At 42.4% G+C, this 26235-nt stretch overlaps 1 protein-coding gene across 8 annotated transcripts in view; it reads left to right on the top strand.

Annotated features, from left to right (window-relative positions):
• CPVL (carboxypeptidase vitellogenic like) overlaps positions 1-26235 on the top strand; it is a 142539-nt gene that overhangs the window by 37413 nt on the left and 78891 nt on the right. For 7 of the 8 annotated variants that reach the window (XM_073899004.1, XM_073899005.1, XM_073899009.1 and 4 more), the window contains 4 exons: positions 4054-4168; positions 5146-5204; positions 7015-7094; positions 12244-12310. The exons of the other annotated variant lie outside the window; for it this stretch is intronic. In XM_073899004.1, coding sequence (XP_073755105.1) covers positions 4054-4168; positions 5146-5204; positions 7015-7094; positions 12244-12310 — 321 coding nt within the window. The remainder of the gene's footprint in view (positions 1-4053; positions 4169-5145; positions 5205-7014; positions 7095-12243; positions 12311-26235) is intronic. 8 annotated transcript variants of the gene reach the window in all.

The following is a 26235-nucleotide window of genomic DNA, read 5'->3' as shown; positions in this document are numbered from 1 at the left end:
TTTATAACAATAAATGTTAAGGACAATTTCTAAAACTTTTGACAAAAATAAATGCCCTTTTTCTCTTCTTCCATACACTCTTGAATTATAACTTCAAAATCATAAATACTTTAAAAGCCCTGGCCTTTGTAAATCTGTAAATAAATAAGAGCAATTTTTTCTTACTTTATTTGAGCTCAGGTTTTACAATGTGGTTTTGTTCAGGATGTCTTCATTTACTTTTATTCTTTCCTAAGTTGGGGTGAGGAGTGAGAGGGCTGCATTCTCACAATTGAGAGCTAAATAGATCATCCTGCAAGTTATCACATAATAGCTTTATGCCATTATTGCTGATGTAATTATTATTATATGTATGACATCAGGATGTCATATCATGTTACAAAAGTCTGCGTGCTGTGGTATAACTAACTCTTGGGATTTTAACACTGAATATGTAAACCTTTGTTTTCCAGCATCTGACTTTTGCGTTTTATTCCCGATAAGGGCAGTGTTAGTTCATAGGTTAGTTGGCGTATCAAAGTAGAAAGATGTGTGCATGGCGTTTTCTTGAAAAAAATGGGCTTCCTTAAGGGTTGTTGAGCTCATTCACCTCCTTCAGGAAAGTACATTTGAGGAGCAAGGTCAGCTGAGGTTGGAGGTGTGTATGCTGATCTCTTATTATTGAAGCATTCCAAGAATGCAGTGTCCTGTACTTCAAAGTTGCATAATAAAGATGTTTGGCACCGATCTGTTTGACTTCACTTTGTAGTGTGGCCTCTCAGGTCAGGCTATTTTTCTGAGAGCCCAGAGGTCCCATCCTTGTGCCAGGTCACAGGAAGGGACATGAAAAGCTAGGGGAGGATAGGGCAGAGACCAGAGGGCCCAGGCACCCAAGAGGACAAACTTCCTTAGCCCTCACAAATTTCTCAGCCCTGCCTCCACATCAGAACCACCTGGGGACTTTTAAAAACATCCATGCCTACCTCACTCCAGACCAGTTGAGTTGGAATCGCTGGGATTTGGACCTAGGCAGCAATTTTTTACAAAGCTATTTTAATGGGTGGCCAAGGTTGAGAATCATTGGCTCACATGTAGCACACCGTGGCTTCTATAAGCTCCTGTGCACATTAGGAAGGAAGTGGGGGCTGGGCGTCCACTGGAATGAGTGGACGCACAGTACCCCTCACATCCCCGGGGAGGCTGGAACTGCTCCCATTGAGATCCATTGCTTCTCCACCGCTAACACGCTCACAAGTGGGAGGTGGTCCTGGTGAGTGGTATTGAAGAGCGAGTTGGAGGGTCTGAGGGGAGCTAAAAATCACTGATTCAAACAAGGCACCCACAGTTGGGGCTAGGCAGGTTAGGTCGGAGCTGGTTCTATTTAATCGGCCCAGCAGAGTCTGCAATATCATTTCATGATACTTTTTCTCATGTCTGTGAGGTGGGCCTTGTTGCCATTTGATGGATAAGGAAACTGGGCTGGAAAGATTGGAGGGCCGGGATCACACAGCTATTTTGTGGCCAAGCAGGACCAGAATCTGTGTGGCTACTGATCCAGGGCTCACCCTACGTCCCCACAGCAGCCTTAGAAGGCTGTATTAGTATTTCCTGCTTCAACTTACAAGACAAGTCTCTTGAATTCTTTATGGACTTTTGCAACCCTTGTGGCAAGGGGCTAACTAGTGAAAAACTGACCAGGGAAGATATCCGCCAAAGGAGCAAGGACCCACTTTTCCTATTCCCTCATTTATAGATCTTTTACATTAAAACTATAAATTCTGAGTGTTTCTTTATTACAGCAATAGCTAACGTGTGCAGAACACGTACTCTATGCTACTCACTAAACTTTGAAGATTAATTTGAGTCCTCCCATCAACCACATGGCATAGGTACTATTACTATTTTTTTCATAATACTATTATTGATACTATTATTGATTGTACAGATGAGAAAACTGAGGTTCAGAGAGCTTAGGCAACTTGCTTAAAGCCACATAGCTAGTGGATAGTAGAGCCCAGATCTGAATCCAGTTTGGGGCAAGAGCTCACACACTGGTATCCATTATACCAGGCTGAGTTAGAGCCCTGCTGATCTGAGTTCCCAGTCTGACTCTGGCCTCCTACCTTTTTCTACCTGTTTCTTTAATTGTAATAATTGTTTACACTTCTTGTGCCTTTATCAGACGTTAGGCATTGTTCCAAGGGCTTTACAAATTTTATCTCATTTAATTTCTTGATGCTGGCCCCCTCATAGAGAGGCTCTTGTCCAGCTTACAGCTGTTCTTACCACCACCCCTCTTTCTGCAAGGCCCCCTTGTCCCCTTTCTGAAGCTGCTAAAGGACTCTGTCAGACTTCTGGTGACTTCTGCCCATCTGTCCTCCCGGCTAGAACCCTGTGCTCAGCTCTTCTTCCAGGTTCTTGGTGGTGGTGTCCCAGATCGCCTCCCCTTGAGTCAGTCTGCCTCTGCCCACAGCCTTCCCACATCACCCATGGGGACACCGCAGGCCACTCAGACCATCAAATGAAACACTGGTTGGTGTCTGTGTGACTGGGCTAAGCGAGGGGAGGGGTTGCAGGATTTTATTCTGAGCTGAAGCAATGAGATCTTTGCTTGTAGAGACCGGTTGACTGAACATCAAATGAGCCACAACACCCAGAGAGCGCTCACTGTCACATCCAACTGTGAGCCTCCCTGGAGCCACTTAGAGCTCCTTCCAGATAGCTCTGGAGGATTCCCTTAGGGCCAGGTGGCCTGTCATTCACCACTCTCACATCCAGCTCTTTTGTGTTGGGGGGATTTTCCCCTCCCATTTCCCTCTGTCTGTGGTGTTCCCTGGCTCCTCTCATGGCTGGATGGTTCTAGAACTCAGGTCTCATTCAGCTCAGGATCTCACTGAGTCCTTCCATGATCACTTGTGTTTAAAGGAAGCATTATTCTTTTCTGCCTTCACCTACTCTTTTTTTGTTTGTTTGTTTAAGATTTTATTTATTTGTCAGAGAGAGAGACAGAGAGAGAGCATGAGCAGGGAGCCAGCAGCAGGCAGAGGGAAAGGGAGAAGCATACTCCCTGCGGAGCAGGGAGCCTGACGCAGGGCTCGATCCCAGGATCCTGAGATCATGACCTGAGCCGAAGGCAGACGCTTAACTGACTGAGCCACCCAGGTGCCCCCTCGCCCACTCTCTTAACATCACCTTTATTTCCTTTCCACATGCTTTAATCATCGAGTTTTTTCCTTTACTTACTTATGGTCTGTATTTCCCATGAAAACGTAAGCTGGAAGTAGTTTTTGGTTTTTTTTTTTAACTCACTGCCCTGCTATGTAGCTACTTCCAGCACAGTGCCTGACCCCTACGAGGTGCTCAATAGATATGTAAAGAAAGAAGAAAGAAGTAAAGACCCCTCTCTCATGGAGGTTGATGGTATTGACTACTGCCAGAAGCTCATTTTCGTCACCCCAGCCATGCCAGTGACCTTTTCTTACTTCCTCTTCTCTGCCTCCTTAATCAAGTTGTACCTTGCTTGGGGTTTTTGTTGCTGTTGTTTGCATTGGCTGAACCACTCCGGGCCTGCGCGGTTCTTCTCAGCTCCCGCGCGTTGAAGGAAGTGGTTGCTGTCCTTGTGAACACCCTCTTGGTGAATCAAATCCGAAGGGCCATTTGGGCTCCCAGTGAAGCGGGCCAACTGTCACTGAGGAGGAGGGGCTGTTGGTTGTGCCTCTGTGGGACTTTGTTGGTCAAATGCAAGTTGAAACCGCTAAAACAATATAACCATGCCCTAGGCAATGTACTGGGTTTCTAGGGGCATATGAGCTTCTATATTCAGTGGGTTTCCTGGCTATTGGCTCGGTAAGACTGAACTGAGCAACATAGATACTGGCATTATGGGGCAGATACTAATTCAACGCAAGAGATAACCAGCACTTGGCTTGTAATGGAGAGCAGTCACTGGGGTCTGGGGAAGGCTTTGGGAGATGTAGTCAAGGCAGTGAACGACGCAGGATCTGGATAAGTTTGCTCGAGTGTATTCTTTGGCTTAGTACTCTGTGTGGTCCCTGGCTTCTCTGTCCCCCTTAGGTAGACCCCACGGTTGCTCCAGTGGCCCTCTGGCTGCAGGGAGGGCCCGGAGGTTCATCCATGTTTGGACTCTTTGTGGAACACGGACCTTATTTTGTCACAAGTAACATGACCTGTAAGTATTGCTTGGACTCTATTTTCCTATGGAGAGGTTTTCACCTGAACCTTATATCTGCTCCAGAAAAAATTTAAAGTGTACGTGGAACCACAAGGAATAACATAATAGTTTTAGATGATAAAAACGTCGCTCTTTGGTGATGTCTGTCCAAGAAGGAGAAGGCACCAGGGTGAGTATCCTGGCTGGGCTGCTTTCTCCCTTGAAATTTGGTTGAAAGGTTCTAAGCTATTTTCTTGCAGTCTGCTGCTGACTCAAGCAATCTGAGCTTATGAAAACAGTTGGTATCTATTACTCTTTGGGCGAGCTCTTTTGCATGAGACTAATGGATGGAATTATATCCCTAATTATTCACACAAACTGAACACCGTATGGTTCAGTCGCATAAATGATCAGATATCCTGGAGGCAAGATGCTGTGGGTGGGGGTGGGGGCAGAGGAAGGTGTGGAGGAGTCACACCTGGCTGTCACCCAGGTTTACCTCCATCTCATTTTTGGGGGGTGGGGGAGATCGTTTACTTTCCCTGGGCCCGAATTTGGAGGGTGAACCATTCTGTGACTCAGGTAAAAAAGCATGTCTGCCATTTCTGTTGGAGTTGTTCTCCTTGGCATAGGCTAGGAGGAAGAAGATTCATAAGGATCAGACATTAAGAAGGGTTGATTGGATCAGACAGATGGGTTTACCCCTATAAGTAGTTGAAGAGTTTTTCCAGTTGCATGGGGTCTTGTTTCCAAACTTCATCCTAGAAAAGGATGTAGAAACCCTTGGGGTCCAGGAAAAGTAAAGGAGAGGAGAGGAGAAGAAAACGGTATTGGTGTCTATTCCCCACTGCGAGAGTATGAAGCAATGTCAGAGGGACACCCGGAGTTCATTGATAGGATGGGGACAGGTGGGCTTGTTGGGCTCCTGAACAAAGCTGGGCCCTAGATGGGATGTTTTGTTAAAGACCCAGTCTCAAACCTCTTTGTTTTGCTAGTGCATCCCAGAGACTTCGCTTGGACCACCACACTTTCCATGCTTTACATTGATAATCCAGTGAGTATCTGATGACCTTATGAAATGTCAATGTGGGCCTCTCTTGTCTTTTTTCTTTTTATAAAATATATTTAAGAGATGGGGGGCAGGAAATAGAGATTTAGGGTTTTTTTTTTTTGCTTTTTAAAATAGAATTTAATCTATTAAAAAGCATTTGGGATTTAGTTTTTCTAACATGTATCCTTAAATCTGAGTTTGGGAATTTTGCTTGCTATCTTCTCTCCTCTCATTTTAAATCTTTTTTTTTTAAAGATTTTATTTATTTGAGAGAGAGAGAATGAGAGATACAGAGCACGAGAGGGAAGAAGGTCAGAGGGAGAAGCAGACTCCCTGTTGAGCAGGGAGCCCGATGCGGGACTCAATCCCGGGACTCAGGATCATGACCTGCGCTGAAGGCAGTTGCTTAACCAACTGAGCCACCCAGGCTCCCCTCTCATTTTAAATCTTATGAAATGTCCTGTTCAGTGCATTATACCATCCAGGATAAGGGATTAGTTTCTTTCCACTGATTATATGGCTTCCCCATATCATGGATTATTATATAGTATTAGAATTCCTAATTTTTCTAAGAGAGTTCTAGGTTTAAAAAGTCAAAGCTGGTCTCCCTCATTTATCACAGTGAGCCTCACCTCGGAATAAAAAGTAGAATTCTCCTTGGGAAGTTCTTCTGAAATTGAGTCTAGTAAACAGCAAAATAGTCTTGGTCAGCTTCTGCGGCAAGAGTATCTTTACCCCCTAGCTAATTTCTCTGATTTCTTTCACTTCCCACATGGTTCAAAGAGAAAACAGATAAATAGGGAGTGAAAGGAGAACAACATACCCATTCCCCCCCACCTTTCGCACCAAGTTTTGTCAAACATCCTCTTTCCTAGTCTATATAACTGCATATTTATGTTGCCTAAGTTGAATGAAATGTCCTGTTCCCTTGTGTGTTTGGGGAAAACAAAAACAAAATCAAAATACTTAGGTGTGGTTGAGGTGCACCCCTTATACAAATTATTGATGCAAAATCAGTGATATCTTCTTATTTTTACAGCTTAGTTGTCTAGGAACTTCTAGGTATAAGGAAATATTAGTTTAAAACTAATCTTTATTTTAAAACCTACTTACTGAATATGAAGGGGCTTAGTGGCCGTATTTCTCACAAATGAAAAATCAAAACACACACACACACACACACACACACACACACACACACACACACCATCTTTTATCTCGAGCCTAGAGAGTTCCTTCTTGTCAGGACAGAGCAATGCACTCTCCAGGTTTCAGAAAGGAGACAACCTTGGGTCTTTTGATACTATGTTGGGGGCCAGGAAAGGTGAATTCCTCCCCCTTAAATCAACATCAAATCAAATCAACCACAGTGGAATCAGGACAGCTCAGCCACTGACCTTTGTGCTAATTTTTTTTTTCTTTTTTAGAGAGAGAGCAAGAGGTGGGGGTGGAGGGTAGGAGGGAGAGAGAGCATCCCAAGCAGACTCTGCACTGAGCGTGGAGCCTGACAACGGGGCTTGATCTCACAACCCCGGAGATCACAACCTGAGCGGAAACCAAGAGTTGGACGCTCAACCGACTGAGCCACCTGGTGCTGATATTTTATTTGCGCTCGGAGGAGAGGGGAGGAAAAAGGCGAAATGCAGCATCCTCCTGTGACGATGACTAAATGCACATGGGGTAGAGGCAAAAATCCGAGATCAGAGGCTTGGCCCTTTGGGATAAGGTTGATTTCCTTACAGTGTGGTATCTTCCGGAGGGCTCCGAGGCTTGTGCTTCTCTGTTTACACCTGCTTATTTATTTCACCTTCAGGTGGGCACAGGCTTCAGTTTTACTGACGACCCCCAGGGATATGCAGTCAATGAGAATGATGTGGCACGGAATTTATACAGGTAAAAGGTCCTGGATCCCTCTTGGCCTTCTTCAGACCAAACATTTTTCTATTTCAATACAGAAATTCATCCAATAGTGTAAGTATTACTGATTGGTCCTCGTGGTCTAATTCTTTAAAGACATTTTAAGAATACTTCCACATGAGGAGCTCACATCCACATGCATGCGCGTACGCACGCACGGTCTATTTTCCACTTCGTTACCTTATCACTGATGATTGTGAAAATGGCCAGCAGAGGAAATGACAGGAAAAGCTGGAATCCTAAGGCATGATTATAATTTTGTAAAAATAGCCTTTAAGAAACAATAGAAACAGCAGAATTATTCAACCAAAGATTATTTTTCAAACCTTTCAGCCATATGCCTGAGAGGATTTCTGCTTGCTTTTCAACATTGCATTTTAACTTTGCATTTGCCTGGAAACATCTTCCTAGATGCTTGCTTGTATCTTTTCTTTCTCTCTGAGGCCTTCAAATGCTGTTTTCCCCTCGCTTGCTTCTCCTTCATGACTCCCAAGCTGAAAGCTCGGTTTGCTAGCTAGTCTCTTACTTTTTTCCTTCATCTTACAAAATTATTCTTGTGCTAAAAAGAAGAAAAAAATGGAAGGAAAATGTAAAGTTGTAAGCCTGGTCAAACAGTGTACATATAATTTCTTCTTTTTCTTACATTTGTTACAGCCATTTTTAGTACTTTTTTTTTTTTTTTAAGTGAGTGACCGTTCTTATTTGGTCACATTTTTCCAGTCTGTAAATTATTACTAGAGATCAAATCCTGAATTCTTTCACATCACTAGGGCACCTACTTTAGGCATTATAATCATTTACTAAAAAAATCCTATTGCCTAGAAAGAGTTAACCAGCTCCCCTATTCCCCAGTTGCACCAAACACTCGTTCCGCATGGTGAGCAAACCCAACCAATCCCTAAAGTGAAAGTAAATCTGATAGAAGTCAGAGTTTTTTCATCTCTGACAAAAGTTTTCCGTTTTATTTTTTCTCCCTAAGGCAGATGGCTGGGGGACAGAGGGAAGAGGAACTTGGCCTTTCTTCCAGAGCTATTTCTCTCTCTCTCCCTTCCTGACCCAGAAAACAATATGGTGGCTATTTTCTACACTTTCATTTGTCCTATGTCCCCTTATTTTAACACTTCCATTCAGTTTCTGGGGGGGAGGGCTAGGACCCCACACTTTAGCTACCAGGTACAGTAGGTCCTGGGAGCAGATTAGCCAGATTTCCACAGGGGTTTCCCTTCCTGTGCCCCTAGCTCAGGCACCTCCTGTTTCCTTATAGAGACAGAGTTGTGGTGGCTATCCTTACAAGTTTACTCAAGCACCATGAGCAGTGACTGTGTGCTCTCATTTTACAGATAGGAAACCTACTCCGCCCGCCCCCCATTCCTCCCCACCCGCTCCGACCCTCTTTTGGTTTAAATCTAAACAAGCTCAGTTGTTTAACTAGCAAACACCCAGAGGGCGGAGGTTCCAAGAAATGCATCAATCCCCACTAAGCCAGAGCATGCAACCATGCCATTCCTTTTCTGTCTCTCCTTCCCCTCTCCCAAAGATGGTCCCAACTTCCGTTGACCCTCCGTGTGGTTATTTACTGCTGACATGTGGTACATCTCCTTTTGCATGACATGTAAAGAGAACCTATTTCAAAGCATCCATTGTTTATAGCTGTTTCAGTTCTTTTTGCTTCAGGCTCTTAGAACTGGAAAATAGCTAATCAAGGGTAGTGCAGAAAACTGATTTCAGCTGTTTCCTTTATAGTTTACACTATTTGTTTCCCTTTGTGACTACATTCTTCTCTCCAGCTCTCCAGATGGGTGTTTGGAATAAGAAAGTCTCTTTGAAACCTATAAACGGGTTACTACAGGTTTAAAGAGTGGACCTTCTTTTTCTCCCTTTGAAAAACATTTCTTTTTTTTTTTTTTCCTGAAAATCCCGTTCCTTTTGACTATTAATAGTCCATGGCTGTAAGGAGTAGACGCCTACTAAAGAGGCATTTGACATTCACACTCAGGCTGCTTTCCTTTGTGTTTGGAAGTAAAGTTTTTTGGTTTTTTTTTTTATTAACAACATGTTTATATATTCAAATTTTTGGTATTTGGAACATGCTATTAAGCCACAATGCCCCTTTGGTTTAGGTTAAAAAAAATAATTGTACTAAAGAATAATGAATTTATTAACTGATTTGGAGTATACTGTCTGGTGCCATTCTCCTTCTGTCACTGTTTATCAATTGCCTGCTCTGTGCCAGACACTTTTCCTGGTGCAGGTGACAGAGTAGTCAACCAGCCCCAGGGTCCTCACTCTGGTGCTTACCATCGAGTGGCGTGCCTGTAGCTAGCTTCTAGCAGCGGATGGAAATGATAGTATCGTTCAGTTCCATCTGTTGGTTTGTATAGGAAATAATATCAATTCCAAACAAAGCTCATAACAATGACTCTGACACAAATTTCATATATTAGATGAGAACACTGCGTGATTGGCACGGGCAGAGCAGATCAGGGCCCAGCCGTCCTAGCTGTAGAATGAATGGGAGGATGTGGTAGGCTGCCACCGAATAAAATGACAAGTTTCTTGTCACTGCGCTTATTTCACTTGAACTGTTAGTGACTAATGCTGTCCCTTGTTTAGCTTTTGTTGGTGTGGAACTTTTGTTTAGAGTATCTTAACCTCGCTTCTTTTGAATGTCTCATATTTATTATGCCTCTGACTCCACCAGACTCTCTAGTGCGTTATCATTTCCATCTCCCTTCTGTGCCCTGAACCCACCAATTTCCCTTTTTACAAAATTTATCTGAGGAAGACTTTCTTCCTAGTCATTGTCCCTTGCAAGCTCGGTTTCTTCCTGTTGTCCTTTAATGTAACTTTCTGCCACCAGGTGGCCTTTGACTAAATTCAACTTACTAGACAAGGCCCTTGGCACAATGCTAGCAAGGTTGCCAAATAGAATCATCTGACAGAGGCTTGCTTCCTGGGACATCTATCTCTTTTGCCTGAATAAATGCGTGGCGTGCACGCACACACACACACTCATGCACACACACGTACATTATGTATTATAGATTTTAGCAATTCTGCTTCTAAAATTTGAAACTTTTATGTAGGCTTGATTCTAGATTATATTTTTAAGCAAACCCTCACCATGGAATACGAATTACACACAGTGGAGTAAAACACAGTTAAACAAGCAAATGGCATATGTAAATCCAACTTACTAAATTTACTTTTTTCATTCTTCACTCCCATTTAAGAAAGGTCTACCAAGGGCTTGCTATGATTAGCCGAATGTTTGTTCTGATCTTCTTGTGAAATTAAAACTATAACTTCCTCAAGAGGGGGGCCTTGCCTTGGAAACATGAGCTAGAAAATCCTGCCTTTTTCGAGCTAGAAGCAACCTGAGAGGTTAGCTCCTTGAACTAAGATTGCCAGATGAAATACAGAACGCCCAGTTAAATGTTAATTTCAGATAAATAATGGATAATGTTTTTACTCTAAGTATGTCCCATGCAATATTTGGGTCATAGTTACATGAAAACATTATTTGTTGTTTATCTGAAATTCAAGTTTAATTGGACGTCTTGTATTTTTATTTGCTAAGGCTGGCAACCCTGACAACTTTAACAGATTCTCCAAGGAAGTAAGTTTTAAGCTAAAGCATAAGGCTTAAGTGAGATTTACTATATTAAATTGTCTATTGCCATTCCAACTAGCAGGAAGAGAGACAGAGAAGTAGTTTTTAGCCTGAAGGGTGGCGAGGGAAGGGTGGAAAATAAACTTCTATTTTTATCTCCACGCTAAAGCCAGCTTATTGCCAGCACAAACATGGAAGCTATATAGTGCGGCTTCCCAGATTTATTTGCTACAAAGACTTTAGTTACTATAAATAATAAATACAGAAATACACCACAGCTCTACAGTGGTCTTTAATGGAGGATTTTTATGGAGCCTTTGAAAATTAAGTACAGCCAGGATCTTGGGGATTGTAATGACCCAGTTTTGCCTCCCTGTAACCCTTGAACTTTCTCCTCCTCCTGGTTTTGCAGGGTCTCCTTGCCTTTCATCTTCACTGGATAGTTCATGGCTTTTAGTCCCTCAGCAGGAAGCTGGAACAAAAGCGCTGCCTAGCTTCTCAGACAATGCAATCTGGGTCAACACACTCTTAGAGCTTCTGAGTTTCATAAGTTTTGTTTCCTTTTTGAAAGATTTTGGTCAAGTAGAGAATCACTCAGTAATCTACCCTTTTCTTGCTTGTTATGAAATAATTTGAGTCTGTTTAAATCTATTTCAGTATAACTCATTGAAGTGGCTATTGGTGTTCTATAGTGTGATTTTTTTTTTTTTTTTTTTTTTTGAGCCTAGATGCCACTGGACAGTTACTTCCAAATCTGGCCATTTGGTGGTTTTCTTGTAGACTATGGCCATTTTACAGGGTTTTTGTTGTTGTTGTTGTTGTTCTTGGGTTATTACAATGCTGAAATTTGGGGAACCCCATTAGAAATGTTCAGGGTTCCCCCATAGGAAGAGGATGGTAAGCCAATAAGGTTCTCATTACTTCACCACAAACCCAGGTTAATGGGGTCATAAGGTTTGTGGAACCTCCCCCAAGAATTGCTATAATAATAGATGAAAGCCCATATCACTTTGCTCAAGGGTCCCCTCAACATCTAGATGGTCCAGGTTGGTAATGCAGAGATTTGGAAACCTGCCCAGGGTGTTGACTCACCTTAATGGGTAAAGTAAGCCCAAAATTATTTCCTAACCATCCACAGTGTGGAATGTCACGTACATGACACTTTGAATATAATGCCTACCAGAGCTCACAGCCTAATAGCATCTTACTTCAAATGTGAAACCTAGGGGCGCCTGGGTGGCTCAGTCGTAAAGCATCTGCCTTCGGCTCAGGTCATGATCCCGGGTCCTGGGATCGAGCCCCACATCGGGCTCCCTGCTCAGCGGGAAGCCTGCGTCTGCCTCTCCCACTCCCCCTGCTTGTGTTCCCTCTCTCGTTGTATCTCTGTGTCAAATAAATAAATAAAACCTTAAAAAAAAAAGTGAAACCTATTGTCAGAGAGTTAGATTTAGTAGCATAGCATTAAACTCTTCTGATGCCATGTGATATTTTTTATTGTTGTTCTTTTTGCAGTGCATTAGTTCAGTTTTTCCTGTTGTTTCCTGAATATAAAGAAAATGACTTTTATGCCACTGGGGAGGTAAGTTGAAGTCATGTTTTCTTGTGTGCTTCCAATATCATCAGGACTGAAATATGTCATGATACTGTGATTCATGCATTCAGTCTGTAAACACACACGCACACACACACACACACAAACACACATTAATATTAATTCAGCCCATATTCAAAATTTTCTATTTACTCCCAAAATGTTTTCCATAACATTTTTTATTATAAATCCAGGGCTCCCTAAAGTTTTGTATATCACAGTGTGTTGTTAGGTCTCAGCCCCCTGCCATTTTTTAAAAACTTTTATTTATTTATTTGAGAGAGAGAGAGAGAACCCGAGTCGGGGTGGGGGGATCTGGTGGAGGGAGAGGGAGAGCAAACTCCCCACTGAGCAGGGAGCCCGACACGCGGCTCGATCCCAGGACCCTTGGATCATGACCTGAGCTGAAGGCAACGGCTTAACCAACTGAGCCACCCAGGAGCCCCCGTCCCCTGCCTTTTTTGTTGTAGTTGTCATTCATGATGATGATTTTGAAGAGTCTAGGCCAGGTGCCCTGTAAAATATCCCATTTTCTGGATTTGTCTGATTCTTTCCTCATTGCTTACATTCAGTGAAAACATTTTGGCAGGAACATTACATAGATGATACTGTGTACTTCTATTGTATCACATCACGAAGCACATAATACCTGTTTGTCTCATTATCGGCAATACTAAACTTGATCACTTGGTCCAAGTGGTATCTGCCCGATCTCACCATTGGAAAGGTACCCTTTTCCTTTTGAAATTAATAAATAATGTGAGACCATGTGAAAATCTATTTCCCCCCAAACCTGTGACCCACTAGTTTTAGCATTCATTGATGATTCCTCTCTGAATCGGTTATTCCCCTGGGGCTTATAAAATGGTGATTTGGGGGGATCTCTCATCCTACAGATATCATCTGGTATTCTTCTATAGAGATCTTTCCCTCCTCTTCTTCTCTATTATTTATTTTTTTAAATATCACTGCGGACTCTTGGTTTGTTATTTCTGCTTGATGTGTTAAAATTTTTTGCCATTATTACTATTTTTGATGTTCATATTTCCCATCCTTGGTCAGAGGGAGCCCCTTCAGACTGGCTCTTATGTCTTTTTTGATGGGGCCCAATTAGTCTTTGAGCATTTCCTTGCTTTTTGGCACAAATCTATGCTCTAGGATTGTCTTCTACTTTCCCTGCCCTAGCACTGGAATCAGTCATTTCTTCAAGGAACCCTGGCTCCTTTTAATGGGGGATGGTTTTAAAAACCAAGGTCTGAGCACAAAGTGTGCTCATTGGTACTGGGATGCCATTTCTTTTCGACTTTCTCCGGAGGCAGAAGTGGGGAACAGAACGACTTCATACTGATACCCATAATTTTAATGCAACATCACAAGTTTCTTTTTTCCTTTCCCCATTCTGTATACCCCTTCACCCACATTGTGGACCGTGTTTCCCAACAGCATCAGTATATTTCCCTCTTGGCTGAATCCTACGATATGTGCCCAATGATTTTCGATTACTACATCAGAACCACTACCAACAAGGAAACCTCCAAGTTACTTTCAATATTTTTTGCTATAATTACTTTTACCCTTAGACTGTATTTCACTATAGGTTTAAAAGTACCATGTTTAAAAGTTATAAGACTCAACTCTATTTTTTTCCTAAGGTGATTATGTTACAATTTAACATACAGTTGGGTTCACTTGCATAGGTTGGCTTCAGTTTTAGGATCTGCTTTTTTTTCATACATTTAAATGTAAGGTTTTTTTTAAGAATGTATAGCAGCCAATATTTTGAGAACACAAAAATCCCTAGGTGCCAGGTATACAGTCGTGAACAAAACAAAAGAGTTTCCTCCCTTCATACATTGTAGAGGTGAAGACAGTGATAAATGAAGAAATAAAAATGTACTGTACATCAGGCATTGATAAGGGTCATGAAAAAAGATAAAGCAGGTGAGAGGGTTGCGGAGTGATGGAGGTGCTATTGTGCGTAAGATTGTCAGAGGTTCTCTGGAGGCAGGTGGGTAGAGCACATGTAGCAGAATGAGTGAGGTAGTCGAGCTATAGCTACAATTATCTTGGAGAAGAGCTTTCTTGGAAGGAGGAACAGCAAATGCAGACTCTGAGTTGGGGACAGACTCATGGAAAAGCACGGAGCCACTGTAGAAGGATCTGAGATGGGAGAGGCCGGCAGATCATGTAGGTCCATGGTAGAGTTTGGACTTCATTCTAAGTGTAATGGGAACTCGTTGAAGGGTGCAGTGTTCACTGAAAGAGTAGTTAGAATCAAATTCAATTCAACACACATGTTTGAGGGACTACTAGGTCTGAGGCATTGGACAAGTATTAGAAATTCAGTGATTAATAAGACATTAACTCTACCCTAAATCTGTAAGCCTGGCAATAAACACAATGCCAAATGAAAAGTACAATTAGAGAGGTAGGTATAAAGACAAATAGCACAAGGAGAGTGCACATAGCTACCTCTCAATGTGGGATCCTCAGGAAGGGCCAAACAGAAGAGGGGTTACAATTAAGCTGGATTTTGAATTATGAGGAGACGTGTGTTAGTCAAGGCTGTTTTGCTTATAACCCTATTCAGAATGGCTTGAGTAAAACAGGAGATCAGCTGATTCATGGCTGGGTCTGGGTGCTCAAACGCTGTCACCAGGAATTTGTCTCTTACTCTTTCTTGATCTATTCACTTGGGTTTGCACGTCGCTGGTTTAATTCTAAGCTACGGTTTTTTCACCGGTGCCCTTGCCCCTCCACCCAACTCCAGAGCTCTAAGTATAGCCTGTCAGCTCAACTTTTCTTTCCTAATATATTCCACCCATATTCCCGAATCTCAGGCGATCCATTTGGATCCCATGCCTGTTCCAGAACTAATAACTGGGGTCAATGGGATGGACAAACAGGTTGGCAATAATGGTACCAGAGACCCACCCCAATGCTCTGGGAGGGGTAGGATCATAGGGGGACCCTCACCTTCTGAATCACAAGACCTGAGAGAGGGGGTTGAGTGAAGATGAGGGAAGATTCTGGTGATTATACCAGAGGAAGGGCTGGGAGGATGCTGGGCAAGCTCAAACCACAAATGTTTACTGTAAGGGAGTCAAGGTGAAAAATAGTCTAAGTTTTTTCAAGGGAATGGCAAGTTAATGGAACTAGGAATTTCCTTCTCTTCCACCTGCTTGCTTCTCTTTCTATTTTGAAGGATATTCTGACTGTTTGGCGTATCATACTTAACATCTTTTTTAAGCCAATTATTTGGTCAGGATTATTTAGGATCTCTACCAATCATTCCCTGAGGTAGGTTGGGCAAAGGGGCAGGAAGTGACACTCCTGTCATTTTGGAAACAACCCTAGAAAATGCCCAGCCTCCACCTCCAACAGAAGAGTGATCTGCTTACTGTGTAATTCCTGCCTTGCAAATAACATGGCGATGTTGTTAACCATGATGTTGGACTTCAGCAAAGCTGCCAAATTCTGGATGAAGAATTTGTCTATTTCATGTCTGCCTGGCAGTTTCATGCATGTAATTTCCGAATGTGTGTGGGAAAGGACAGTTTTCTTTTTACATTCTTTGCTGCCAGGATGAATACTTTTAAGGAAACCTATGCCTTCCAAGTGATGGAGGAAGATGTGAACAAGGGTGGGCCAGAGCTGGGATAGAGATGCGGTTGCCAGGCAGGACCTGGTTTAGAGATGTGGTTGCCAGGCAGCATCATCTTCATACGAACTATGTGGGATACATTAAATCTGGGGCCACATCTCTTTCTTTCTTTTTTTTTAAAGATTTTATTTATTTATTTGACAGAGAGACAGCAAGAGAGAGAACACAAGCAGGGGGAGTGGGAGAAGGAGAAGCAGACTCCCCGCTGAGCAGGGAGCCCGATGCGGGGCTCGATCCCAATCATGACCTGAGCCGAAGGCAGACACTTAACGACTGAGCCACCCAGGCGCCCCCACTCTCTTTCTAGAGGGAGGAGCACTAAATAATAATGCCTTGATGGTTCATTTTATTAGAATGAATGCTACATTTTTCCAGTCCAGTTTGTTCCTTCCAATCTTTTGTTTTAAGGCTAGGAGGCAGAAAGGAAAAGTGGAAGGAGTTCTGGGTTAATAATCAGGAGACCTGAGATTCATTGCTGGCTTTGCCACTCTGGATGATTCCAAGCAAGTTCCTTAACCTCTCTTGACTCCGCTTTTCATCTTACAGTCAGAGGGCTTGGATTTTAGATTAGATCACTTACAGGTATATTTTACTTTCCTTGATGTTCAAGCATAGTTACCTAGATGTATTCGTAAAGCATCTGTATACAATTGCAATTTTAATGTAATACCCACCCTCCTTCTCTCCACAAAAAAAAAAAAGGTTATGATAGATTTTTCCAGAAAGGGAAAGCCTTTCTCTTCAGAAATCTTAATTTCCTCACACTCTTAAGGAGGCCGAACAAATAATGCCACTAAAATAGTAGAATCATCCTTGAAAAATAAATGGTAAACTTGGAAATGGTTTTCTGCTTTTCGATGCAAATGTACTGGACCTAAATATCCTTCCCATTTGTGTACTATGAATGAGGGTTAGCATGATGCTGGAAGGGTCTGGAGCACCCTGACTTTGGTGCAAGGGAGCCTGGAAGTAATAACAATACCTACTACATAGGATTGTTTTGAGCATTTAATTAGATAATCCTCCTCAAATATTTAACGGAGTGATGGCTGTGGTGAGTACCCAACACATGATGACTATTATTACCATTCATGGTGAAAAGCTGGATTAATACATTACGGCTCCAAAGCATATGGCCTAATGCATGTAGACAAGGGCTGAGATATTTAAAAAGTTCTGCTCACTTGTTTTTGGGATGTGGCATTGTCTCTCCTATTATTTTGAAATTATCTTTATTTTTTTATTTTTTAAAGATTTTATTTATTTATTTGAGAGAGAAAGAACGTGAGATAGAGAGCATGAGCAGGGGGGAGGGGCAGGCTCCCTCTGAACAGGGAGCCCACCCCGGTGCTTGATCCCAGGACTCTGGGACCTGACCTGAGCAGAAGGCAAACGCTTAACCAACTGAGCCACCCAGGCGTCCCTGAAATCATCTTTAAAAGAAATAGTTTGCTTTGTCTAAAAAATGATGACGGAGCTTAGAAGTTGATATTTAAAGTTCTGGATAGTAGCAAAATGTGTGGGGACTGACCCACGCTCCCTGCCACTGCCGCATGGACCACGGCGAGTCCACAACCAGGCATACTGTGGGATTCGCAGGCAGTGCAAGGCCGAAGGAAGAACCGCGTATCTCATTCCCTTCTCTCCATTTCTGCCCAGAACACCAACTGGAATTAATTTTCTCTAAAGAGAGACAAATGTGTCTGTAAATCACCTCCTCAAGGCATGAAAAAAATGTACTTCAAAAAGAGAAACAAGCTGCATTTAATTCACATAATTAACTTTCTTTATAAGTGTTATCCTTTCCGAGCCAGTAACTATTAGTGAGATTGCTCTTGTTCTTGAGGGACAGACACACTTTAGAATCCTCTCAAGTGTACATGGGCCCAGCTAGAAGTTAAAGTGAAACAGCCCTCACTGGGAGGCAGGGAGGTAGTGGGAGGAAGGGGAACTGCCCATTGTTGTCTGAGCATGTGGCTTTGTGTCCACTCCCAAGAAAGATTCCGCGCCTATCGGTGGCTGTGGCCATGGATGGGGAGCTCGTCCAAAATGGCAGAACGTGTGGTTAACACTGGGCATCTCTTCTTGATCAGCAAGAAGGAGCCCACTCTCCTCAGCAGCAATTTTGCAACCATGGTTAATTTGAGGGCCCAATAAAGGCAAAACTTTGAAGCTGTTTAAAAATTAGGAGCTTAATAGGATACTTCATCTTCATCTGCATGAGTGAAGTCCTGCTGGGATCACGGAGTCTGACAACCTTTATTGAAATCATCATGGTCCACTGCGGTCAGGTTGCAGGCTCCCGGTAGGTGAAAGCCATGTTTGTGTAATTTGTTTCATACGATACTAAGCACAGTGCTTATTGAATGTTACAGAGCAGCTTTGTGCAAGGTTGTTGCTAGATAAAAATGTTGGTGATATTTCTCTCCAGCGTCTTTTCATTTCCCTTCTCTCTCTGCGCTATGTCCCAGGCCCTGGGGACTGTCCTTTCTACTCCCTTATCCAACCCCCCCCGAACCTCAGCCTTCCTTTCTTTCCTTGGCTGTCTGGTGCTCAGGTCCTGTTTCTTCAGGCTTGCTCCGTCTCCATCATGATTTCTTCTCTTTCTCTCCCCCTTTCTGACTTATTATCAGCACACTGTCCATTAGAAAGGATCTGCTACATTAAACTTACTCCCAACATGCTTGTATTTGAATAGAGGACAGAGCCCAAGCCATAGAAAGATAGTTGTAACAGGGGCATTTCCAGCACTGATGTACAAGCAGGAGTGAGAGAACGCCTCTGCAGGACTACACCATTATCCTTTTAGCCCTGGCTTGAATTTGGTAGCCAGAAGGGGGCCTTCAAGAGTCTATAGTTCAGGGACGCCTGGGTGGCTCAGTTCGTTAAGCGTCTGCCTTCAGCTCGGGTCATGATCCCAGGGTCCTGGGATCAAGTCCCACATCGGGCTCCTTGCTCAGCGGGGAGCCTGCTTCTCCCTCTCCCACTCCCCCTGCTTGTGCTCTCTCTCTCTCTCTCTCTCTCTCTCTCTCTCTGACAAATAAATAAAATCTTTAAAAAAAGAGTCTATAGTTCGCTTGTTCTATTTATAGCTCTTATTTGAGAGTATTGGAAATGGACTATATGGCAGGCATGGTGCTAAGCATTGTTTCATGCATGTCATGGCTATTTGAAGCTTGCACTGTTAGTATCATCTCCATTACATAGCCGAGATGACTTGAGGCTTGGAGAGGTTAGGTCAGCCTTACCAGGGTCACTTGGCCAGGACTGAGACTGAAGCAGCCAGATTCCAGAGCCCAAAGCCTACAAACGAGAAACTAGCTAAGGATTGGAACCCTGCTTATGTAGGCGCTATCTGGAGCCTGGGTGCTCTCTCCTTGAAACCTCCGTCTCCAAAACCTGCCTCTTCGCAGAAAGCAGGTGCACTGTTGTGGAAGGGAGTTGACATCCCTTCCATATTTCATGTGGAATCTCTGAGAGTTATCAACCTTATACAAACAGAAGTTCGCTGTCCTTTTGGATGTTGCTGTCTTTCTGGTGAAGACTGAGTTTTAATCATAAAGACTAAGCTTTCATCATAAAGTTTTATAGAGTAAATGGAAGTTTCAAGTGACATAAAGGCTTGAAGTCCATGGAATGCAGTTATTTCGCAGAGCTTGGAACTTGCTGAATTTTATTAGATGATATTCAAGCCACTTTAACTCTTGACATGACAAATGTCTATTTTCAGTTATGTTCATCTGACCTGCCAATATTTCCTTTTAGACTTGAAAATGAATTTGTGACTTAGAACTGGAAGTTTGTACCTTTTGACCAGCTTCCCCCAATTGCCTCTTCCCCCAGCCTCTGCTTCTGGTAACCACAAGTCTGATCTCTTTTTGTTTTGCTTTTTGTGTGTGTTTTTTAGATTCCACATACAAGTAAGATTATACACTATTTGTCTTTCTCTGACTTCACTTGGTGTAATGTCTTCAAGGTTTATCCATGTTGTCACAAATGGTAGGATTTCCTTTGTTTTTATGGCTGGATAATATTCCGTTGTATGTATATACCACAACTTCTTCACCCATGCATCCATCGATGGACACTTAGGTTGTTTCCATCTCTTGGCTGTTGTAAATAACAATGCTATGAAAATGGGCCGGGGGGTGGGGGGCAGCTATCTTTTCAAGTTAGTGTTTTCATTTCCTTTGGATATATTTTCCGAAGTAGAATTGCTGGGTCATATGCTAGTTCTATTTTTAAATTTTTGAGGCTCCTCCCTACTGTTTTCCATACTGGTTGTACTGGATTTTTTTTTTAAAGCATCTTTTCAATACAAAATAAGAATATATCATTTGGAAGCTGGCGTGTACTTTGCATAAATATGTGACTAATAGATACAGATCAAAATGTCTTTCTTACGTCCTTTCCTAGAGATTCTGCATTTCTTTTAAGCTCCTTTTCAAGAAAAATAGATGTTTAGATAAAGTCATCCTCTTGTTAGAAGCCTTTTTTTTTTTTTAATTGCAGGAGTGTGGACTAGAAATTAGATGACACACAGTCTAGAAATGTCTAGGAAGTTGTAGAGATTACCACAATGCTGAAGTTCCAGCTTTCCTTGTTCATTAATTCTCTGAGCTGGCCATTTTAAGAACACACCTCCATTGCTCAGAGAAAATAATGGTGCCGAGGGAAGGAAGAGCCCACCCCGAGGCTAGATGAAGTCAAGGTTGCTCTCACTGCGTCCTGTTCTCTTGACTGCTGTGTCATCTATTATTCCATTACACTTAGACTTTTCACCAGTTTTTGTGGTTTTTCAATGTGGGTCTAAAACTCTCTTCAAAGCATATCCCCTTATTCTCTTGATCACCCCCATGAATGGAGGTGGCTCCACCAACATTGTGTGGTTGGGAAGCGCTTAAAGGACAGGGCTCTCTCCAGAAGGGCAGCCCACCTTGTTTCCTTCTGGGGACCTGAAGGAGCCCCTTCCAGCCCTGAAGTGAATTCTTCAATGAGACATTCATTCCAACTGGAGTGGCTGGGGGTTGGGGGGGGGCGCACAGCAGAGCAAACGGCACAGAATAACCCCTGAGCGTCCTCAACATGCCATTCCTGAGGTTGATCACTCTACCTCTTCCCATTCTGGGCAAAGCTTGGGAACTACAGCCTGTGGATAGTGACACTCTGTGTCCAGGTTCAGGTGTGTCTCATTTCAGAGGCCATTGCTCAGTATCATCCAGAGAGGTTCTGCATGTTTTACCATACAGTGTATAACTAGCAGCAAGGCAGAGAATGAATATAGCTGCATCTATTTTTTTTTATAACTAAACTTTAGTAAGAAATGTAGCGGAGAAATGTAGAGTAGTTTAAACAATAGTAACCGCTAACATATGTGAAATTTCTGCAAGAAGACATTGTTTCCATTAGAGTCTTATCCTCTGACACGATTTTTTTTTTTCTTCTGGGAGAGCTGATTGAAACTTGATTGTAGATATGAAAGCTTTTTTCCTCCTTTAAAAGTAACCGGGTGGCAGGGGTACAGTAAGTCGTTGCGGAAACATGTAAGAAGGGAGAGCTTCGGATGCAATACACAATTACAAGTTTCTTTAAGTCCAATTTCATTGTGCTTTTACACATCTGGATAATTAACAAGCATTACATTCTCTCTAGACTATTTTTACAAGTACAATATGCTCCTAACGTGATTTCCATTAGGCTGTTCCAAACATCATTTAAGAACTCAGAAAGATTGCAGACGGAGATTTGAAACCACTGTTCAGCTGTGATGTGGAGACCTTTTTCTCTCGGGGGGGAAATAAAAGACTGAGAACTGAATTCTGAGATCTGTGTGATGTAAGAGGAAAACTGGAGGCTTACTGCTTCTGTAAGCCCCAGCAAATGCAAGCATATACAAACACACCCTAATATCTCTGGGCCTTCTCGTCAGAGGCGAGCTCAAAATAGGGTCACTGTGGGGAAAATGAGCCGTGGAACAATGGTGCTGGAAATTGCAGCTGGAAGCTTCTTTAAATACTAGAAAAGAGTAACAAGGGCAGACGAAAATCCTGACGTGTCGATCACTAACCTAGTTTGAATTATTGTGTTAAATAAATACGTTTGTCTGGCTGAGTTCCTCATTTGAGGGTCACTGCTGAATTTTAAAATAATAATGTGTTCAGATTGTTTCTGGCCACACTTTTCCTCTTTCCTTTTATAATCACTTTGATGCTGTTCTGAGCTTTTATGAGGCCAGGGTCTCATCCGATGGTAGAAGGTTAGTGTTAATTCATAGACATCAGGAGCTTCGTTGCCCAGCTGCTGCCCACATTGATGAGCCCCAGCAAGAGATCAGAGAGACCACAGGGCCGAGAGTTGTGGTGGTTGTTGCTCTCGTCGTTGTTACAGACAGAACTCAGAACAAAAGAAGCAAGAGTTCATAAAATTACAGGATTATAGTTGTACGTCCTAAGGGGCCACATAGTTCATTTCTGATCCATCGGACAGCCACACCTCAATTCTCCCCCCTAAAATAGAGGTTTCTAGTCTACTTAAAATATATCCAGAAAAGAGAAAACTGGGCAAAAAGAACATTAGATTTATTGTCTGGTTGTCTTTTAAAGTGCTCGTGGTGGTCAGAGAATCATTAAATTGAGAAATAAATGATTCAGGAAGAGTAAACTAGTCTGATCATGCAGAAAAAAAATGTCTCAACGAGAGTGAAAATAATTGAAATTTCATTATAATGTTTCTGTGTCTGTTTTCCATAAAATAATCCTATAATTGTCTACTGTGTGACAGCCTGAGCCACTCAAGCAATGGAATGATTAATGGAAACAGCAGTGAAGGATTTGTCACACTGACACAGGGCAAGGAAGTGTGTGATAGTCATTAGAAAGCAAAAATGAGATAAACATCATCGTTAGGCTAGCAGATGTGGACTGAACATTGAGGAAACTATTTTGGACACGGTTATAGAACTACCTCTCTCACCATCTTGTTTTCTTTAAATGGTCAGCTTAGCAAGCATGTAGTAGATGAACCCAAGGCTGAGCTCCAGCTTGGGAGACCACAGACTCATAGTCTCCAGGACCATTGACTGAAGTGTGGCTTGATATGAGAAATGGGAGATGTGGAGGCAGCTGAGCCTTGATGGAATTCCAGCCAGGCACGTGATTGGAATGCACAGACCCTTGTTTTCATCATTTTAAAATATGGGAAGATAACATTAACTTTAAATTAGTTCAGTTTGAAGTGGGGGGGGTAGCCTGTTTGTCGTCGATGCTCAGAAATTGAGTAGGTGTTCCTTCTTAATTTCCTGCCTGGATCTATCCCAGATACGCATGGTGGCCACAAAGGGGAGGGTGCCATAAAAATGTAGCTGTTTTAGCCTGAATTTGTCATCACCATCATTAGAGCAACTTAAAATATACGCCCTTCCATCTCAGAAAGAGTTAAAGAGATGCTTTTTTAAAAATTTTTTTAATGTTTTATTTATTCATGAGAGTCAGAGGGGGGGGGCAGAGGGAGAGGGAGAAGCAGGCTCCCCGCAGAGCAGGGAGCCTGAGGGAGCCTGATGCGGGACTCGATCCCAGGACTCTGCGATCATGACCTGAGCCGAAGGCAGATGCTTAACCATCTGAGCCACCTAGGCGCCCAAAGAGATGCTTTATTGCCAGGTCTTACAACAAGACAACTTGAATGATAACATCCAATAGAGAAAAAATGTTTAGCAGTAATGTCAGATTAGTCATTTATTTATCAAGTATGTTTTTATGTTCCTACTGTGTGCTGGGCAAGGTACACGATGTGAGAATAATAATCCATGAAATGGCAAACTTCACCCCATCACATAGCGGTCAAGTTTTTGTAACATTTTTTCAGAAGAAATGATTAACTTCACAAGTGCAAGTTCTATGCTTTATTCATTTTTATGTCTTCTCAAATGTCTACCACAATGCCTTTGACAGAAGAGTTGTCTAATAAACTATCACTGAATGAAGACTGTATGATACATCTTTAGCAGTAAAATGATTACTCAAGGAAATTTGGGTTTTTTGGTCCATCTTACTGAAATTACATTTGATAAATGTTCACTTATTGTTCCTAATGGGAAAGTATAGCACTGTTATGCAACAAAGCACATTTCAAGCATGTAAACACATCTTTATATCACCTCAAGGAAGCTAAAATGTGCTCATGCTTATGAATGGATACACTGTTTTGCATAATACTTAGCCTAAATAATTACTGTTGCGCAAGAGGGCTGCATCAGTGAGGAGATCTTGTATAAATTATGCAAATTACATTACTTTGTCATACCTTGGAAAGAGTGTAGGTTTGGGAGTAAGTGAAAGCAGGTTAGATTCTAACTCTACCACTTAAGTTCTCTGAGCCTCAGTGCCTTCATATTGATATGGGAGTAATGACATCTGCAGCATATGATTAGGGTATAGAACAAATGAGAGCTCTTGGGATCTCCCAGGCTTTGAACTACACACCCCTACAGAGCCTTGGAAATACTACGAAGGGTCTGTGGACTCATATATACCTATTCCATGCCTTTAGTCTATTTTGAACATATATGCATTAGTGTTTTTCAGATGCATGTAGGTTAATTCAAGACTCATTCATTCAACAACTGTATTGAGCACTAACAGCATCAGGCACAGGGGCTATACTAACCTACAAAACAGACAGATCTCCCTGTGTTCATGGATATTCTATTCTAGTGTGGGTGGGAGAGTAACTACACAAGATAAGTAAGTAAAAGTTTGTAGGAAAGTGATAAGGATTCGATGAAAAAAGAGGAAATACAAAATGTAAAAAAACAGGGGGGGAGGGTGTTAAAATTTTAGTCGGGGTGGCCAGGGAAAGCATCCCTAGAAGGTCTCACTGAAGCAAGTAAGGGAGTTAACCATATGGACATCTGGGGGAAGAGCGTTCCAGGTGGAGGGAGCAGCTAAGGCAAAGCCCCCGGTGGAAGGCACAGTACAGGTCACAATCATGACTGGTCCGAGAGAGGAATGAGCGAGAGGGTAGCAGGGGACAGTGTTAACGAAGTGACAAGATCATGCAATACTTATGTCTCCGAAAAAGCACCCTGCTTTTTCTCTGAGGGACTTGGGGAGTCATCAGGGTTTGAGCAGAGGAGTGGCAAGATCAGATTCATGTTTTAGTAGACCATGTCTTGAAAATAGACTGGATGAGGGGAAGGACAAAAGCAGGGGGGCCAGTTAGGCTAAAGCAAGAATCCAGGCAAGAGGTGACAGGACCTGGAGCAAGGTGATGAAGGGGGTGTGTGCAAAGACCCTGGATTCTGGACCTATTTTGACAGAATAGGTAGAGTTGACAAGATTCACTGATGGACTTTTGTGGGGTGTGAGAGAGAAGGAATGGCACTGGGGTGCCCTGGGTGGCTCAGTGGGTTAAGCGTCTGACTCTTAAATCTCAGCTCAGGTCTCCATCTCAGGGTTGTGAGTTCAAGCTCTGCGATGGGCTCTGCACTGGGCGTGGAGCCTGCTTAAAAAAGAAAAGAAAAATGACACCATGATTTTTGGCCTAAGCAATGAGAACAGAGTTATCACTAATGGGCTGTAAGGAAGGCTTGGGGATTCAAGCTTAATTTTGAACATAGGAAGTTTAATATTAGACATATAAGTGGAGATGTCAAAAAGGCAGCTTTTTAATGTAAAAAATGCAAAACTATTTTTTTAAGATTTTATTTATTTATTTATTTATTTATTTGAGAGAGTGTGGGGAGCAGGGGCGGGGGGAGAGGCAGAGGGAGAGAAAGTCTCAAGCAGACTCTGCACTGAGCGCAGAGCCCAATGTGGAGCTGGATCCCATGACCCTGAGATCATGACCTGAGCCGAAACTGAATCAGAGGCTCAACGGACTGCACCACCCAGGCGCCCAGTACAAAGCTATTTTTAAAATATTCCTGAATAGTAGCTTTTTTCAGCATAATCTAAAAATAGAGTTATAATGTTTGTGTCCACAAAATATTTTGAAATTGAAAAAGAACCATGTATTTGGAAAGGTTGGAAACAGAGATAATTGTCAAGTGACAATTTCAGGAGCCGGTAAATATACTTTCCATTTTAATACATGTAGATTTCAAATTGCATCATCATACAGAATTTGAAATCTTAATTTTGGCCTTGAGATTTTTTTTCTTTATTATTTAATAAAGTTTTTAATGGCGCTTTCTGGAAAGACAAGCCGTATGGGTGGCAGAATTGAGAATTGTGTCGGTGGCCCACGTTAT

The sequence above is a fragment of the Callorhinus ursinus genome, unplaced genomic scaffold (assembly GCF_003265705.2).
Source record: "Callorhinus ursinus isolate GAN/ISIS: 27379988/994484 unplaced genomic scaffold, GSC_fseal_2.0 scaffold12, whole genome shotgun sequence".
NCBI lineage: Eukaryota > Metazoa > Chordata > Mammalia > Carnivora > Otariidae > Callorhinus > Callorhinus ursinus.
The sequence above is the reverse complement of the archived record's forward strand: the minus strand, read 5'-3'. Positions and strand labels throughout refer to the sequence as shown.